Here is a 16,899-nt window from a genome sequence, read left to right as displayed (position 1 = left end):
CTTCAGCCAGAGAGCAGCTTCAGTCAGAGAGCAGCTTCAGCCAGAGAGCAGCTTCAGCCAGAGAGCAGCTTCAGTCAGAGAGCAGCTTCAGCCAGAGAGCAGCTTCAGTCAGAGAGCAGCTTCAGTCAGAGAGCAGCTTCAGCCAGAGAGCAGCTTCAGTCAGAGAGCAGCTTCAGCCAGAGAGCAGCTTCAGTCAGAGAGCAGCTTCAGTCAGAGAGCAGCTTCAGTCAGAGAGCAGCTTCAGCCAGAGAGCAGCTTCAGTCAGAGAGCAGCTTCAGCCAGAGAGCAGCTTCAGTCAGAGAGCAGCTTCAGTCAGAGAGCAGCTTCAGTCAGAGAGCAGCTTCAGTCAGAGAGCAGCTTCAGTCAGAGAGCAGCTTCAGTCAGAGAGCAGCGTCAGTCAGGACCATGCAGAGAAAATGTCAAGTTGCTGTACCCCACCCAGTACTAAGTGATTATAATACATCACGCTATTCTTAGCACTTGCACTGAGTGTGTGTGTGTGTGTGTGTGTGTGTGTGTGTGTGTGTGTGTGTGTGTGTGTGTGTGTTGTGTGTGTGTGTGTGTGTGTGTGTGTGTTGTGTGTGTGTGTGTGTGTGTGTGTGTGTGTGTGTGTGTGTGTGTGTGTGTGTGTGTGTGTGCGTGCGTGCGTGTACTGTATGTTCCATTTGTCCATGTTTTCAAAACACCAAAAGGTTCTAAACAGACCGAAGAGGTCACTCTGTCCTCCACACGGGGCGGTGGAGAACGTGCTCAGAACACTATGTTCAAGTTAACTGACACCCACTTTAAATCCCATCCGGTTTGTTTTGTTCCTCGGAGAAGCCTGGCTGATGTAGTTGGCCACAAGAAGAAGCATTTAGAGTCTTCCCGCCTACTGGGTGGGTGTAACACCGTGAAGGACTCCAGTTCCAGCTTTTTTCAGCCTGCGTCCATAAAGAAATGTTTGATGAGACTGAGTCAGTATCAGGGTTTATTTAAGGGCTGTGTCGCGTTCCAGATCATATTTTTCATCATAAAAATCTACTGTTTTTCGTTGTGGACGCAGAGAATCTGGCAAGGCGGAGAGATGTATATAAATGTGCTGTTTTTTTTATCCACTTTTTCTCCATTTTCTATTTTTCTCCCATCCCAATTTCGTATCGTCCAATTCAACCCTCCCCTGTCTCGAACGCTGTTTCTTGCCTCCCACAAGCCGGCTGTAATGTGGACGAAGCCATACATAGCACGAGTCCCCTCCGATACTCGAGGTAGCAGCCGTCGCATCTTTTCACCTGCGCGGCACGATCTTTCAGCGCCAGGGGTCTGCGCTTTGGAGGGACGCCGCCCCATCGCTTCTTGATTCTACTGCGCAGGCGCACCAACCGACCTGTAGGAGTCGCTGTCCACAACGTCCGATCCCCACCCTCAGTTTTCCCTCCCCCTAATACTGCCAATTGTATTAGTACGGACGACCAGCCAAACTGAAAACAATGTGGAGAGCTGGGCTCGAACCCAGCGTCTCCACCATTGGTGGTGAGTGCCTTTTGTGCTGAATGTGCTGTTTTTAAACCCCTTCAAATGTACGTTCTCTCAGGATTTGATCTTGGGATCCAGAACTGACGTTACGTCACTGTTAGAATGTTGGGTTCTGAAAACTCAAACTCCCCTTTGAGACTGAAAACTCTGCCTCCCGTTTGAGGTTGTACTACATGGGATAAGGGTTCATGTTAAAAGGAACATTGTTGTTGTCAGCGACTAGATTAGAACAAGATATATAGGCAAACAGAAACTGGACCATCTTGATCACGTGCCTCGCTGTCTCCTCCTCACACATGTATGGATCACCCATCTAGTTATGCCCTGTTACGTTCAGAGGAACACCACAACGCAAAGCTTCAAATACAAACTGCATCCTATTTCAGTCACACAACAGCTGACAGCTGTTTACTCAATAGTAACATTTTCCTCAAGAGTTATGGCTAAAATCTACTTAAATGGATATTTCACTTAAAAGAACACGCCAATATTTTGGGAAATTGGCTTATCGTCTTCTCCAGAGAGAGACAATAAGATAGATACCAGTTTCCTCTCTGTGCGTTCAGTAGAAAGCTGTCTGGCTGCACGTTAGCCTAGCTTAACACAATGAATGGAAGCGGACATGTACGGGTAGCCTTCGGGAGAGGTGTTAGTTGGACAATGCGTAGGCTACCCGTTGGCTCAAATATGTACTGTATACACTATACAGATGCACTTAGTGTGAGCCAGCACCATCTTGGGTCAAACATAATATAGTACGTACTGAGTGCAGGCCACTATCTTCGCTCAAATATACAGTATGTACTGAGTACAGGCCAGCCCCATCTTGGCTCAAACATAATACAGTATGTACTGAGTGCAGGCCAGCCCCATCTTGGCTCAAACATAATACAGTATGTACTGAATGTAGACCAGCCCCATCTTGGCTCAAACATAATACAGTATGTACTGAGTGCAGACGAGCACCATCTTGGCTCACACATAATACAGTATGTACTGAGTGGCAGGCCAGCCCCATCTTGGCTCAAACATAATTTACATTTACATTTAGTCATTTAGCTGACGCTTTTATCCAAAGCGACTTACAAGTTCTGTACGACAAGTCATCAGGAAGGGTACAACTCTATCAGCTGAGTAACAATGTTCATCAAAGTGTTGCATGTTACAGTGTAGGTTAGTTTATTAGGACATTTATGCATGACAGTAAGGTTAGTTAGGGTTAGAGTTTTATTATTATACATTTTTTTATATTATTATTTCAGATAATGGTTGAAGAATTGTGTCTTAAGTCGACGGCGGAAGATTGGACGGGTTTCGGCTGTCCTAACTGTGGTGGGCAGTTCGTTCCACATTGTGGGGCAAGGACTGAGAAAATGCGGCTGCTCCTTGATGACCCTCCTGGAGCCTTGGATAGGAGTGGGTCTGAGACGGCCAGAAGATGCAGAGCGTAGGGGTCTTGAGGGTGTGTAGTTAGAGACCATTGACCGGAGGTAGGCGGGAGCGGGGTTCCCCTTTGCTGCACGGTATGCCAGGTCGAGGGCCTTGAAGCGGATCGGGAGCCAGTGCAGGTCCCTGAGAAGTGGGGTGACATAGGCCGACTTCGGTAGGTGTGAGATCAGGCGGGCCGCTGCGTTCTGAATGAGTTGAAGAGGCTTGGTGGCAGTGGCCGGGAGGCCAGCTAGCAGTGCGTTGCAGTAGTCGAGGCGGGAGATGACTGTTGATTGGACGAGGAGTTGGGTGGCTTATTTTGTCAGGAAGGGGCAGTATGTACATAATACAGTATGTACTGTACTGAGTGCAGGCCAGTGCCATCTTGGCTCAAACATAATACAGTATATGTACTGAGTGCAGACCAGCGCCATATTGCTCAAACATAATACAGTATGTACCTCCCAGCCCTCGATGTGGGACTGCCACTCCTCCAGAACCTCCATCTTCTCCATCTGTCTCTTGGCCTCGTTGATGCTGGAACACACGGCCTTCATCATCTGCAGGGGACTCCTGCACCAAAGAGTAGTCGTTGTGCTTCTTAGGGGTCCTCTTCAACAGCTCCTGATAACACACAAGCAAGGGTGTAAAGTACTTGAGTAATTGTACTTTTCTTTATTTTTATTGTTTGTTTGATGTTTAAACCAGAAAAGAAACAGAAAAATAGAAGGACAATAAAGCTAATATAAAAACTAGGGATGCTCGATATTGGCTTTTTTACTGATACCGATATACAGATATTGTCCAACTCTTAATTTCCGATACCGATATCAACCGATACCGATATATGCAGGGTTTCCCCCCCCCCAAAAAACGGACAAATTTCAGGTAATTAACATTACATATCTCTTGTTGTGGAATTAACACAACATTATGCATACTTTTGACAATAAATAAAATCAGAATTTGTTCTTACTTGCTTGCCTGGGGTAAATAAAGGTTATAGAAATGTAAAAAAAAAAAAAAAAAAAAAAAAAAATTTAAACCGATACCGATATTTTCCGATATCACATTTTAATGCCGATATCGGCCGATAATATCGGTAGGCCGATAATATCGGACATCCCTAATAAAAACTGTTTAAAAAATATTCTGTACATTCACTCACTATCATTTGTGCATCTATAGCATGTCTTAGCATGTCTTACCATGCTTTTGTCAAATGTATGTAAATTATACCTGTTATGTGTTATTTTTATTACTTGTATTATTGCACAAATGTCTATTCTCATCCTATTCTTATTACTAGTATTATTGCACAATCGCTGCGGGCATGACCCCCTGCATTTCACTGTATGCTTGTATGCCGTGACAAATAAAACTCTTGACTTGACTTGACTTGATCTATAAAAAGAAAACAGTGTACAGGGACAAATCAAAGCTATACAGTACATGTATAAACACTGTATAGGCAGGCACACATATACATAATCATAAATCACATAACCACATAATCACAATCAGGACAGGCTAGTTACAGTTACTTCGTTACAATACTTAAGTACTGTTTTTGGGGATTTGTACTTTACTCGAGTATTCGAGTATTATTAGGTTTGTATACTTTGTATACTCAATTACATTTCAGAGAAAAAAAACATACTTTTTTACTCCTTACATTTAAAATGCAGACCTACAAAGTACAAAGTACAAATCTCGCAGGTCCAACAATTTTAATTAGTATTTGTTTCTCTGGCCGAACTAACGTTAACGTTATTAATCCTGCGGCCGCACTTTATTTAAAAACAGCCAATCAAATCCCCATCAATGGAAAATGAACCCACCCATACCCATGCTGATTGGTCCTTGTGCAAGACTAGAACGTGGGGATCTTTCAGAAGAATCAGAAGAATAGACAGTCAGAAAAAAAGGTTTGTCTTTTTGACTTTTACTCAAGTGTGTTTTTAGCCAGATACTCTGACTTTTACTTGAGTAAGATTTTGAGACGGTACCCATACTTTCACTTAAGTATAATTTCTGGGTACTTTTTGCACCCATGCACATAATACACACACACACACACGCACGCACGCACGCACGCACGCACGCACGCGCTCACACACACACACACACACACACACACACACACACACACACACTTGAAATGCTTTATTTGAATCTGCAGATCAAATTATGCACAAAAATTGCACATGCAATGGCAATATGGGTACAGAAAGCACACACACACACACACACACACACACACACACACACACACACACACACACACACACGACACACACACACACACACACACACACACACACACACACACACACACACACAACACACACACACACACACCACACACACACACACACACACACACACACACACACACACACCACACACACACACACACACACACACACACACACACACACACACAACACGCTTTTAAATACATTTAATTTGCATGTGAGGTTCTGTTCCAAGCCATTCTCATTCTCGTAACACCCCCCCCCCCCCCCCCCTCACCCCCAATCCATCCTACTACTTCTCCTGATTTATATTACAGCTCACAGTGAGTATCTGTGTATATAACAGCCAGGCTACTGCACGCCACGGTCTGGTGGTGAGGGGGGAGATGGTAATCTTCAGGCCTATAGTCTAAACATAGTGTTCCTGCGTGTCGGTTACTGTAGAGGCCGTTCTGATTTACGTTCTTCTGGATATTTCTGCAGCCGCTCGCTCGCTGATGGCTATCTGCTGTGTTTTATAGGAGGAGGAGAGGCCCGGGCAGTCCTCAGCTGCACCACTTCAAACGGCAGCGAATCAGATCCCCCCCCCCCCCCCCCCCAGCAAATCAGATCCCCCCCCCCCCCCCTACCCCTCCTTACTTATTATCATAAAATCTCTGTTGCCCCGTGCCGGTGACTGTTTAGGTTACGCCCGCGCGTGTGAATCAATAGATCCGGGTGGTTACATGAATGAAACGGGACAAACTTGGATCGCTAAACTCAAACAAAGCGTTTTTGAAATAAGTATTTTGTTTCGCTCACGTTCCTATACGTGGCTGAGGGCGGGGGGGTGTTATGATAGTGTGATGATAGGTCCTGTGTTGTTCATACTGTGTGTGTGGTGCTGGTGGTGGGGGGGGGGGAGTGAAGAGAGGGGGACGTGTCAGAATACGAGCCTCTGCCGTTTCATTACGAAGGGAGAGGTTGGGTATGAATAGGGGAGGACGCCCCGGCTAATCACTAGGCTTCGTGGATGAATACGAGGGTTTGATGGGGGCCCTCTGGAGGTGGTGTCGTCGTAATGCATGGTTAGCAGCGGCAGCAGCAGCAGACACACACAAGCCCATACTTACTCTGAGCAGTAGCGGGTACTTGCAGATCCTCTGGATGGGAGCTACCAGATAACCTTCCAGTGGGACCTCAGTGTTCTTTCTGCCTCCCAGCAACATGCAGTTCTGATGATGGAAGGATAGGGGGAGAAAGATGAGATGAGAGGAGAGGAGAGGAGAGGAGAGGAGAGGAGAGAGAGGAGAGGAGAGGAGAGGAGAGGAGAGGAGAGGAGAGAGAGGAGAGGAGAGGAGAGGAGAGGAGAGGAGAGGAGAGGAGAGGAGAGGAGAGGAGAGGAGAGGAGAAGAGAGGAGAGGAGAGGGGATGAGAGGAGAGGAGAGAAGTGGAGAGGAGGAGAGGAGAGGGGAAGAGAGAGGAGAGGAGGAGAAGAGAGGGGAAGAGAGGAGAGGAGAGGAGAAGAGAGGGGATGAGAGGAGAGGAGAGAAGTGGAGAGAACAAAGGAGAAGATGAGGAGAAACGAGAAGAGGAGGAGAGACGAGATACATAATTAGACAACATAATACAAAAAAAAACATCAACTCCACTGATCAAAGTGACACCTTGCTGAACTTGAAACATAGGGTCAGAGGTCATTTGTGATTGTGATTTGGATTGTTGATATACAGCATGAGGTAACTAAGAAGCAGGTATTTGTACCACGCAGTAGGCTAAATGTTTTAATGGAGGTGTGCAGGTAACCTGAGGTACGAGCCATCCAGGTCATTGTGGAGGTTAGGGGGTGACCTAAGGTGCATTAGTACAAGGCAGAGTGCAAGTCAAAGGGTAACATGATCCATGTTGCAAGACCGAGGTCTCCACAAGGTCAAAGCTATAAAAGCCCCATTAAATCGAATTCAATTAACATCCTTGGCCCCTGGGTGCTTAGTTCAAAGGCACGCTCGGACACTAAATCAGAAATAAAGCTCTCTGGTTTGTTACAGCATCTCCTCTCTCTGATGATCGGCATGGATGTGTGTGTGTATGTATGTGTGAGTGTGTGTGTGTGTGTGTGTGTGTGTGTGTGTGTGTGTGTGTGTGTGTGTGTGTGTGTGGTGTGTGTGTGTGTGTGTGTGTGTGTGTGTGTGTGTGTGTGTGTGTGTGTGTGTGTGTGTGTGTGTGTGTGTGTGTGTGTGTGTGTGTGTGTGTGTGTGTGTGTGTGTGTGTGTGTGTGTGCGTGCGTGCGTGCGTGCGTGCGTGCGTGCGTGCGTGCGTGCATGCGTGTGTGTTGTGATTAATCTCTCACTTCCTCAATTACAAGTGTAACAAAACGGCCCAATGCTACACTGCTGAATGGGCTGATCGATATAGTATACGAGACCCTGTTTGACCCTGGCTGATCGATATAGTATACGAGACCCTGTTTGACCCTGGCTGATCGATATAGTATACGAGACCCTGTTTGACCCTGGCTGATCGATATAGTATATGACCCTGTTTGACCCTGGCTGATCGATATAGTATATGACCCTGTTTGACCCTGGCTGATCGATATAGTATATGACCCTGTTTGACCCTGAGGCTGATCGATATAGTATATGACCCTGTTTGACCCTGGCTGATCGATATAGTATATGACCCTGTTTGACCCTGGCTGATCGATGTCGATATAGTATACGAGACCCTGTTTGACCCTGCTGATCGATGTAGATATTAGGGATGGGACTTTCTAGCAAAAGTGCTATTCGAAAATCGCTGGTTCTTAAGACCGAATATTCGAATAGTAGCATGTGCATCTTTTAGATAAATTCGGCTATGAAAATTAGGCTGCCTCTAAATATAAAAAGGAATCAAATAAGAATGGTTTGCAATTAATTTTTTATTATATAAAAGAAAGATTCGACTCCGACATGAAAATCGAATGTGGAGACTGGCATCGACTATTCGAAAATTAGAATATTCTATCTCATCCCTAGTAGATATAGTATACGAGACCCTGTTTGTGGTCATAGTCCGGCTCTTTTGGGAGTGCATCGATGCTGTAGGTCTCTGTTTCAAAGCTCTCAGGTTTTTATGAAGGTCTTAAAACATGAGTGACTGGGTGTAGTGTGGGCGGTTCTGGGGCGAGAGGGGCTAGAGATACATTACAAGCTGAACAGACCTGAAGACACAGCAAGATACTCACTGCAGAAACACACTTTCGGAGAGAGTTCAGGAGCACAAAATGACTGGCTTCACCCATAGCCACGTGTGCCGGATCGCTAGCCGAAATACTTCCAATTATCAGTGCACTGGCACCTAATGCGGGAATATCTACAATAGAGGCCTTGCGCATAATATTTCTGTAGTTCTCTGTCTTCCAACATGGCTGCCTGTAACATTGCAACCATTGTTTTGTACATGGCAATGAAAGAGACAACAGTTGTTATGTGTTGGTTGATATATGAGAAATATATCAACAAAAAACATAATAATTTGGTGTCTTATTACAAATGACAGAAGAACAGTAATATCATGCTTTTACAGTGTTTTACCTGCTCTACTACTACACAGAAATTAGGCATTTCCTTTTGGAAGTGGGTACCAACAGTGGGTCATACTCAGTGTTAATTTTGTCAGCTATTTTCTTTTGTGTCTTAGTCATGTCTCAAATGCTCTTTTTCGTTTTCATCATATTTAGTCACCTTTATCTATGTTTAGTTTAGTCAAGTTTTAGTCAACTACAGGTCTGAGCATTTTAGTTTTAGTCTTTTTTGTTTCGTTTCGATTTAGTCTTTTTTGTTTAGTCTCACCACTCAGTTACAGCCTCATAAACAAAAAAAGCTAACGTTAGTGCTAGCTGGTTAGACTTATGTAAGCTGTGAGGGCCGACGATCCCCTCCACTGGTTAAATTACTTACTAGTAGTACGTTCGTTGATAAAGAAAAGTAATGTCCACAGCCGCTCCAGTGCAAAGCAAAGATATCCAAATGGTTTATTTGCGAAGTCTTTCTTTACAGAAGTGGTCCTATTGTAAATCTACTTTCTTATATAGAGACCCAAAGGTTCTAGAGTGTTCGGTTATGACATCATGCGGTAACATCACGAAGGTTCCATAACTTTCTATCGTGACGGCATCCTGTGGTTCTAGAATGTTTTTTACGTTCTAGAAAGTTCTACTAATGCCCCTTTTCCACTGCATGGTACCTACTCGACTCTACTCTACTCTACATTTTCGGTTTTCCATCTTTTTGGGTACTTTTTGGGTACTTTTTTAGTCCCTGCTCTGTCGAGGTTCCAAGCGAGTAGAACTGGTACCAGAAAAGTCACGTGAAACACTGCAGACCACTGATTGGTCAGAAGAGTCACTCGTTGGAGCGTCTCTGCACAAAAACAGAAAGCCGCCATCTTTAATGGCTCGCTTAGGATAAATTATTTGTTTGCAGCAGGAACAAGTGCAATAAACAAAAAAGGATACAGCCACTGTGTATTCTGCCTCATTTATTGATGAAACAAAACTGACATCAACACAATTAGCCACCGAGCGGAGATATTAGTCATGGCTATCGTACATAGCGTGATCAATATAACTCGCTATTGATTGTTTGTACTAGTAACGTTAATGCTAGTAGAATAGACACAACGTGAGGTAATCACCATCCATTTTAAACCGGTTATTACCTAATGCTAATGTTAGCAGATAGACTGGGGAAAAAGCTTTGTTGACGACCATATTTGGTCATAATTTCCGTTGACTAAATTAACACTGGTCATACTGTAAGAAAGAGAACTACAAACATGCCCTGCAAGGCCTCTCATGTCACACGAGTGAGGTCAAATAGTTGCTTTTTCTCTTCCTGTTGACCGCCTTCTCTGTTTACATTTGCCATACTTTCACAGATCACTGGCAGGGAGTCAGTAAACAAACTATTTGAAGGCGCCACACAGAGTTTACCCACATTGTGATCAACTGTGGTCTGTAGTAGGGCTATCCCCTAATAGTCGATTAGTTGATTAACCCTTTCACTACCACACTACCAAATGGTTAACCCTTTCACTGCAACAATACAGAAGGTTAACCCTTCCACTGCCACACGACAAAGTGTTAACCATTTCACTACCACACTACAGAAGGTTAACCTTTCGCTACTACCAGTGTGGTAGCAAAAGGTTAACCCTCTGTAGTGTGGTAGTGAAAGGGTTAATCGCTCAATTTAGTTTGAGTCGGCCAAGACTTTGCTAGTCGGTTTTCATGTTGTTTTTTCCCCCATTCTGAATGAGTTAGATGAATGATTATAAGCACATCTGTGGTCAGGAGGACTAGGAGACAGACGGAGAGAGACAGCCGTGTGCAGCCAGGGGTCACCAGAGGTCATGGAAAAGCAGAGGCGGACAGTCTAACCTTGAACACGCACAGATGTATAGTATATACACACAAACAGGCACACATTCAGTACACAACTACACACAGTCACACACAGACTTACATGCACGTACGCAAACGCATGCAGATTTACACATACACGCGGATACACGCGCACACACCTAACTTTCAAACACATCCTCACCTTTCAGACACACACACAAACACACCTAACTTTCAAACACATCCTCACCTTTCAGACACACACAAACACACCTAACTTTCAAACACATCCTCACCTTTCAGACACACACAAACACACCTAACTTTCAAACACGCACACGCACATTCCATACTCCCAACGTCCTCACGCAGACTTTCACACTGACACACACACACACACACACACACACACACACACACACACATACACACACACACACACACACACACACACACACACACACACACACACACACACACACACACACACACACACACACACACACACACACACACACACACACACACACACACACACACACACACACACACACACACACACACACACACACACACACACACACACACACACACACACACACACACACACACACACACACACACACACACACACACACACACACACATACACACACACACACACACACACACATACACACACACACACACACACACACACACACACACACACACACACACACACACACACACACACAGGGGGTAACAGTGGCTCAGGAGGTAGAGCGGGCACCTCCTAATCGAATCCTGCTCCTCCCGGCAGCATGTCGAAGTAGTGTCCAAACTGCTCCCGATGAGCAAGTTGGCACCTTTGCATCCGCCGGCTGTGTGTGAATGTGCGAGTGAATGAGTGAATGTGAGGCATAGGTTGTAAAGCGCTTTGGATGAAATTATATGAATGCAGTTCATTTGCCATTTATACACACAGACCTTCACTCACACACACACACACACACACACACACAGAAGTCATGCAGCGAGCCAGAAGCGTGGGTTTAGCAAAGCCTTTGTTCCAGTAGGCTGTGGGTCCCAAGAGGGGGAGAGAGAGAGAGAGGGGGGGGGAGAGGGAGAGAGGGGAGAGGGAGAGAGAGAGGGGAGAGAGGGAGAGCGAGAGAGTGAGAGAGAGAGAGATAGGGAGAGAGGGAGAGTGAGAGAGAGCAAGAGAGAGAGAGAGAGGGAGGGAGAGGGGAGAGGGAGAGAGAGAGAGGGAGAGGGAGAGAGAGAGAGAGAGGGAGAGCCTCCCAGAGCGCTGGGACAGGAAGCAGGAGACCGCCTTCACACAGGGCAGGGTCATCCATCCCATCTGTCTGTCAACCACACACTGATAGACTGTGAATCCCCAATAACTTGTCCCAGAGAAAGCTGTTGAAACCACGTGCGCACACCGGTCTGTCCGACCTACAACTGCCTTTTCGAGTACGTAAATCCTACGTAAATCCTACGAAGAATCTACAATACGAAGCCGACCGAGAATGCCGTAAATCGAGTTACGAAGGAATTCGTTGGTCAATTTTACGTATGTCCGTTCGAGGACCAAGGTTCGTTGAAGGGCCTACATTATGTATATTGGGCATATTGCCGGTGGAGGCTGAACTATCCTCACATTTATGTTCTTGGGTAAAACTGGCCCTCATAACAGGATGTAGGATAGTACTGAGGCATTGAAAATCAACGGAGAAAGTCAGCTTCAGAAAGTGGAGTGAGTGATGAGCTTGCTAGATTAGCCTCTTTTGAGCAACTTATACATACAATATTTAGTACCTTTCCTGGTAAGCTCCCGTGGCCTAGTTGGTATCTACGCATTCCCTGTGATTTCATGTTTCGTATGATACCTATATTCACGCTCTAGCCATAAAATGTTACCTGCCAAAATATTGTTTAGATTTGGAGCAATATTCAACCACTTCCCTGGTACACTTGCATGACACGGTTGTTATCTATGGATTCCTTGCGATCTCTAGTCTCATACAATACCACTATTTTTGCACCTGTTTTCTACCCAGAACAAACACTGCTTCTTTGGTTGGTCGTAATAACAGTGAACTTATATTACCGCCACTTAGTGAAAAGAATGATGGGGATCATTCGCCTCATTATAGAATACATTGTGAGCCATTAGGTGGAGGCTCTAGTGTATATTATAGTCTATATATTGTAGATCAGATGTGTTGTATGAGTGCAGTGTGGGGACATAATATACTGTACTGTGTGTGTGTGTTTTAGTTTTAGTTTAGTTTCTTTATTAGTTGTCATAGTAAAGAATACAGAATACTTTTCTATTAAATGCTTTTTTCTGTTATGAGCTCCTGGGAGTGTGCTAGATAAAAATAGATAATAGAAAAGTATAAAATAGAAAGTCAAAAGTACGTAAAAACAAAAAGTGTTCAGTCAATATACATATGTTACAATATACAATACAGAGTAAAAAAAAATAGTAACAGTGAGTTACAGTACAATACAGTATACAGTACAATGCAGTACAATGTGTGTGTGTGTGTGTGTGTGTGTGTGTATGTGTGTGTTGTGTGTGTGCGTGCGTTGCGTGTGTGCGTGTGTGGTGTGTGTGTGTGTGTGCGTTGCGTGTATGTTGTGTGACGCGCGCGTGTGTGTGTCTGTGTGTGTGTCTGTGTGTGTGTGTGTGTGTGTGTGTGTGTGTGTGTGTGTGTGTGTGTGTGTGTGGGTGTGTGTGTGTGTGTGTGTGTGTGTGTGTGTGCATGTGTGCGTGCGTGCATGTAACCCCTCCATCCCCCTGCAGCTACTCCTGGCTATAGCTGTTAATAAAGAATGTGTTTAAATAAGGGGGTCTGAGGGACTGTGGTCCCCCTCCTCACCAGCAGGCAGGTCCGCACCGTCCTGATCTTATTCAGCTCCAGCACGCAGCCTCTGGGCCTTCTCGTGGTTCCCACAGTACTCATCATATATCTGGAAACCGCTCCTCTGTGGGAGAGAGAGAGAGAGAGAGGAGAGAGTGAGAGAGAGAGAGAGAGAGAGAGAGAGAGAGAGAGAAGAGAGAGAGGAGAGAGAGAGAGAGAGAGAGAGACAGAGAGAGAGAGAGAGTGAGTGGAGTGAGTGAGTGAGTGAGTGAGTGAGTGAGTGAGTGAGTGAGTGAAGTGAGTGAGTGAGTGAGTGAGTGAGTGAGTGAGTCAGACAGACCAGACAGACAGACAGACAGACAGACAGACAGACAGACAGACAGACAGACAGACAGACAGACAGACAGACAGACAGACAGACATTTACATTTAGTCATTTAGCTGACGCTTTTATCCAAAGCGACTTACAAGTTCTGTACGACAAGACAGCAAGAAGGGTACAACTCTATCAGCTGAGTAACAATGTTCATCAAGTGATGCGTGTTACAGTGTAGGTTAGTTTATTAGGACAAGTGCATGACAGTAAGATTAGTCAGGGTTCGATTTTTTTTTTCTTTTTTTTTAATCATTTCAGATAATGCAGACAGACAGGAATAATTACTGCCTCCATGCCAAGACATTTGGTCACTGCTGAGACACGTCAATAATGAAGTGACAGGATGGGGCAGAGCAGACAGACAGACAGACCGACAGACAGAGAGACGAATAATGACTGACTGTAGAAAAGTTAATTAAAAATAAATAAAAAAGAAGCCAACATTGACCAGAGAAAGAGACATATAAAATATAAAGTAGCCGAATAATCTAGTGAGGGAGAGATAGGGGATCATATCCTGTCATCTGCCATACAGCCAGCCATATGCCATTATGAATCAAATCAAATCAAATCAAATCAAGTTTATTTGTAAGGCCCGACAACACACGTTAAGTCCCCATGGGCCGGACACGTCTTCTTTAAACAAGTCAAGAAGAAACATCACAATAAGTCAAGAACAAAACAAAAACACCATAAGTATTTTTTTTTTAAATAAATGCTAAATAAATGCAACACTCCCAGACATACCCCACACGAAGGTAAGGAAAAACTCACTAAAACCTAGCCTAAAAAATGCACCACAGGCATGTGGGAGGAGAGAAACCTTAGAAGGGCCGTTCAAGGGGGGATCTCCCTTCTTACAGTAGATGTCGGTGATAGTAGTGTTGCAGTAAAACAGGCGAACAGATTGGTAGGCATGCACTCATATGTGTAATGAAACACAAATAAGTGCATGCAATAGCAACTGAACATTTTGAAAAATCAAAGATAGCGCTGATAGCGATAGCAACTGAACATTTTGAAAGATTAAAGATAGAGCTGATAGTGGATCTATTTTGAGGCAAAGGGGCAAATGAGAGGACTACTCTCGTTATGACGGTCCCTATATCTGTCGCACCACCCACTGTGTTCGAGGGGCCTGCAGTGAGACGACACTGCATTGCCTCTAAATCACTTGTAACCACAAAGCAGGAGAGATACGAGTCCTCACACATGGCTCTGTCCTTTGGGCTTTTCTCAAGAGCCAAACAGCGTGTTGAGTGATGGGACACCATCTGATATGAAATAATCTCTATGTCAAGATGGAGGTTAACCGTTTTCATTTAATCCCAACAGACAATTTCTAACATAGGAGATTGGCTCGAGATGAGTAACAAACCCAGTTCAGATTATTACAAATCCTGTATTACTATTAGCTACTACACAGACCAACAGATCAATGTAACTTTTAACAAAGTGCAGCAATTTTAGGAATTATATATATATATCGCAAGGACTTTTGTAACTCAAGCACTTTCGAGGTAAAAGTAAAACGCAATACTTTCAAGTACATTCCAGAACAGTTGACCAATGGGGGAAAAAAAACTCTTGATTGATCTTAATTTCTATTATAATTTTTTTTGAACAAACCAGACTAAGAAAAAAAGTTATTTGCGATTTATTATACTTTATACTTATAGCACATGCATGAGTCTGGTCTCCTTTGAAAGGTAACATTCAAACACAATAAAGAAAAATCATCATGTGATTAAATGCATAATTTTTTTTTACTTTTAATTCTTTCTGTAGTTAATTAATTGAAATTAATGCGATAAAGGCCCAGCCCTTTTCCCTTTTTGTATGTAGGTTAGCTTTTCCATTGCTGACGGCGTGTTCCTTTGAAGTGGTGTCTCCACCGTGGCTGTGTTGACAGCAGCTCCAGCTCTGAAGGGAGTAGTGGAGCCTGTAGCTAGCGTGGCCTAACATGCCTGAATCAGCACGGGATTAGCTTCACCAATGACCCACTCACTGTATGTTTGGCTCCTCATTCTTGCAATTTGTTTGTTCCTGCACCAAAATTAGATTGTAAACTCTAGGTTCAGCTGGAACCACTTGAAGCGCTTGTTGTTGCAAGTTGGTCAGGAGTGAAGAAACGTTGACCTAACTTCCTAGGAAAGTATGAGAGAGAGAGAGAGGTGAGAGAGAGAGAGAGAGAGAGAGAGAGAGAGAGAGAGAGAGAGAGAGAGAGAGAGAGAGAGAAAGAAAGAAGAAAGAAAGAAAGAAAGAAAGAAAGAAAGAAAGAAAGAAAGAAAGAAAGAAAGGAAGAAAGAAAGAAAGAAAGAAAAGAAAGAAAGAAAGAAAGAAAATCTATTCTACCATCAGCAGTTATGATGACACAGTGATGGTAATAAAGTCATCCATTCTAAATTGCTCTCCGAGTTGGTGACATTATCACAGTGATGTCACAGTGATGTCATCCTTTGCAATACCCCTAACGGTGCTGTCCGTTCCCCTACCGTGCATTACTCTCACCTGTGGCAACAGTAGAGCTGTCACTGAATCAGGCCTGTGCTTTAACCAGTTCAGGTGTTCAGGAGCTCACATACTGTAGGAGGTTCACATTTTGAGGGCTGAACTTTGTTATTGTAATGAGACTGCATAATACATATAGCGCTTTTATCTAAAGCGCTTTAAAACGTATGCCTCACATTCACCGATTCACTCACCGATTCACACACCGATGGTGGAGGCAACCATGCAAGGTGCCAACCTGCTCATTGGGAGCAGTTAGGGGTTAAGTGTCTTCGCTGACACTTCAAGTGTCTGACACTTCAATACGGCGCTGCCCAGGAGGAGCCGGGAATCAAACCGGAACCGTCTGCCCCCCCCCCCCCCCCCCCCCCCATCAAATGACAATGTCACAATTGGTCATGCCCCTCCAGTCCTCCAGGTTTCCCACCCTCTAATACCCTTGGTTCTCCCACTCTATCCCAACCTAGCTACTCTTCCTCCCTCTCTTCCTCTCTCTCTCTGATTACAGGATGGGGTGCAGGTGTGTGTCAGCCGGAGGAGCAGCTGAGTGACATCTACCAGCTGATTACCAACTCTATTTAGACCATGGCC

At 44.5% G+C, this 16,899-nt stretch overlaps 1 protein-coding gene across 1 annotated transcript; it reads right to left on the bottom strand.

The window, feature by feature from the left end:
- Nucleotides 1–3,404: 3,404 nt before the first annotated feature.
- LOC311247595 (phosphatidylinositol 3,4,5-trisphosphate-dependent Rac exchanger 2 protein-like) lies at nucleotides 3,405–13,539 on the bottom strand (the record flags this gene model as incomplete). Its single annotated transcript, XM_084338624.1, has 3 exons — nucleotides 13,440–13,539; nucleotides 6,314–6,415; nucleotides 3,405–3,567 (listed from the first exon to the last, which is right to left on the bottom strand). Coding segments are annotated over exons 1-3 (352 nt in total), but the record flags the coding sequence as incomplete, so codon positions are not given.
- Between the last annotated feature and the right edge of the window lie 3,360 nt (nucleotides 13,540–16,899).

Source organism: Notolepis coatsorum (assembly GCF_963971535.1).
Source record: "Notolepis coatsorum genome assembly, contig: SCAFFOLD_3466, whole genome shotgun sequence".
In the NCBI taxonomy this organism is placed as follows: domain Eukaryota; kingdom Metazoa; phylum Chordata; class Actinopteri; order Aulopiformes; family Paralepididae; genus Notolepis; species Notolepis coatsorum.
The sequence above is the reverse complement of the archived record's forward strand: the minus strand, read 5'-3'. Positions and strand labels throughout refer to the sequence as shown.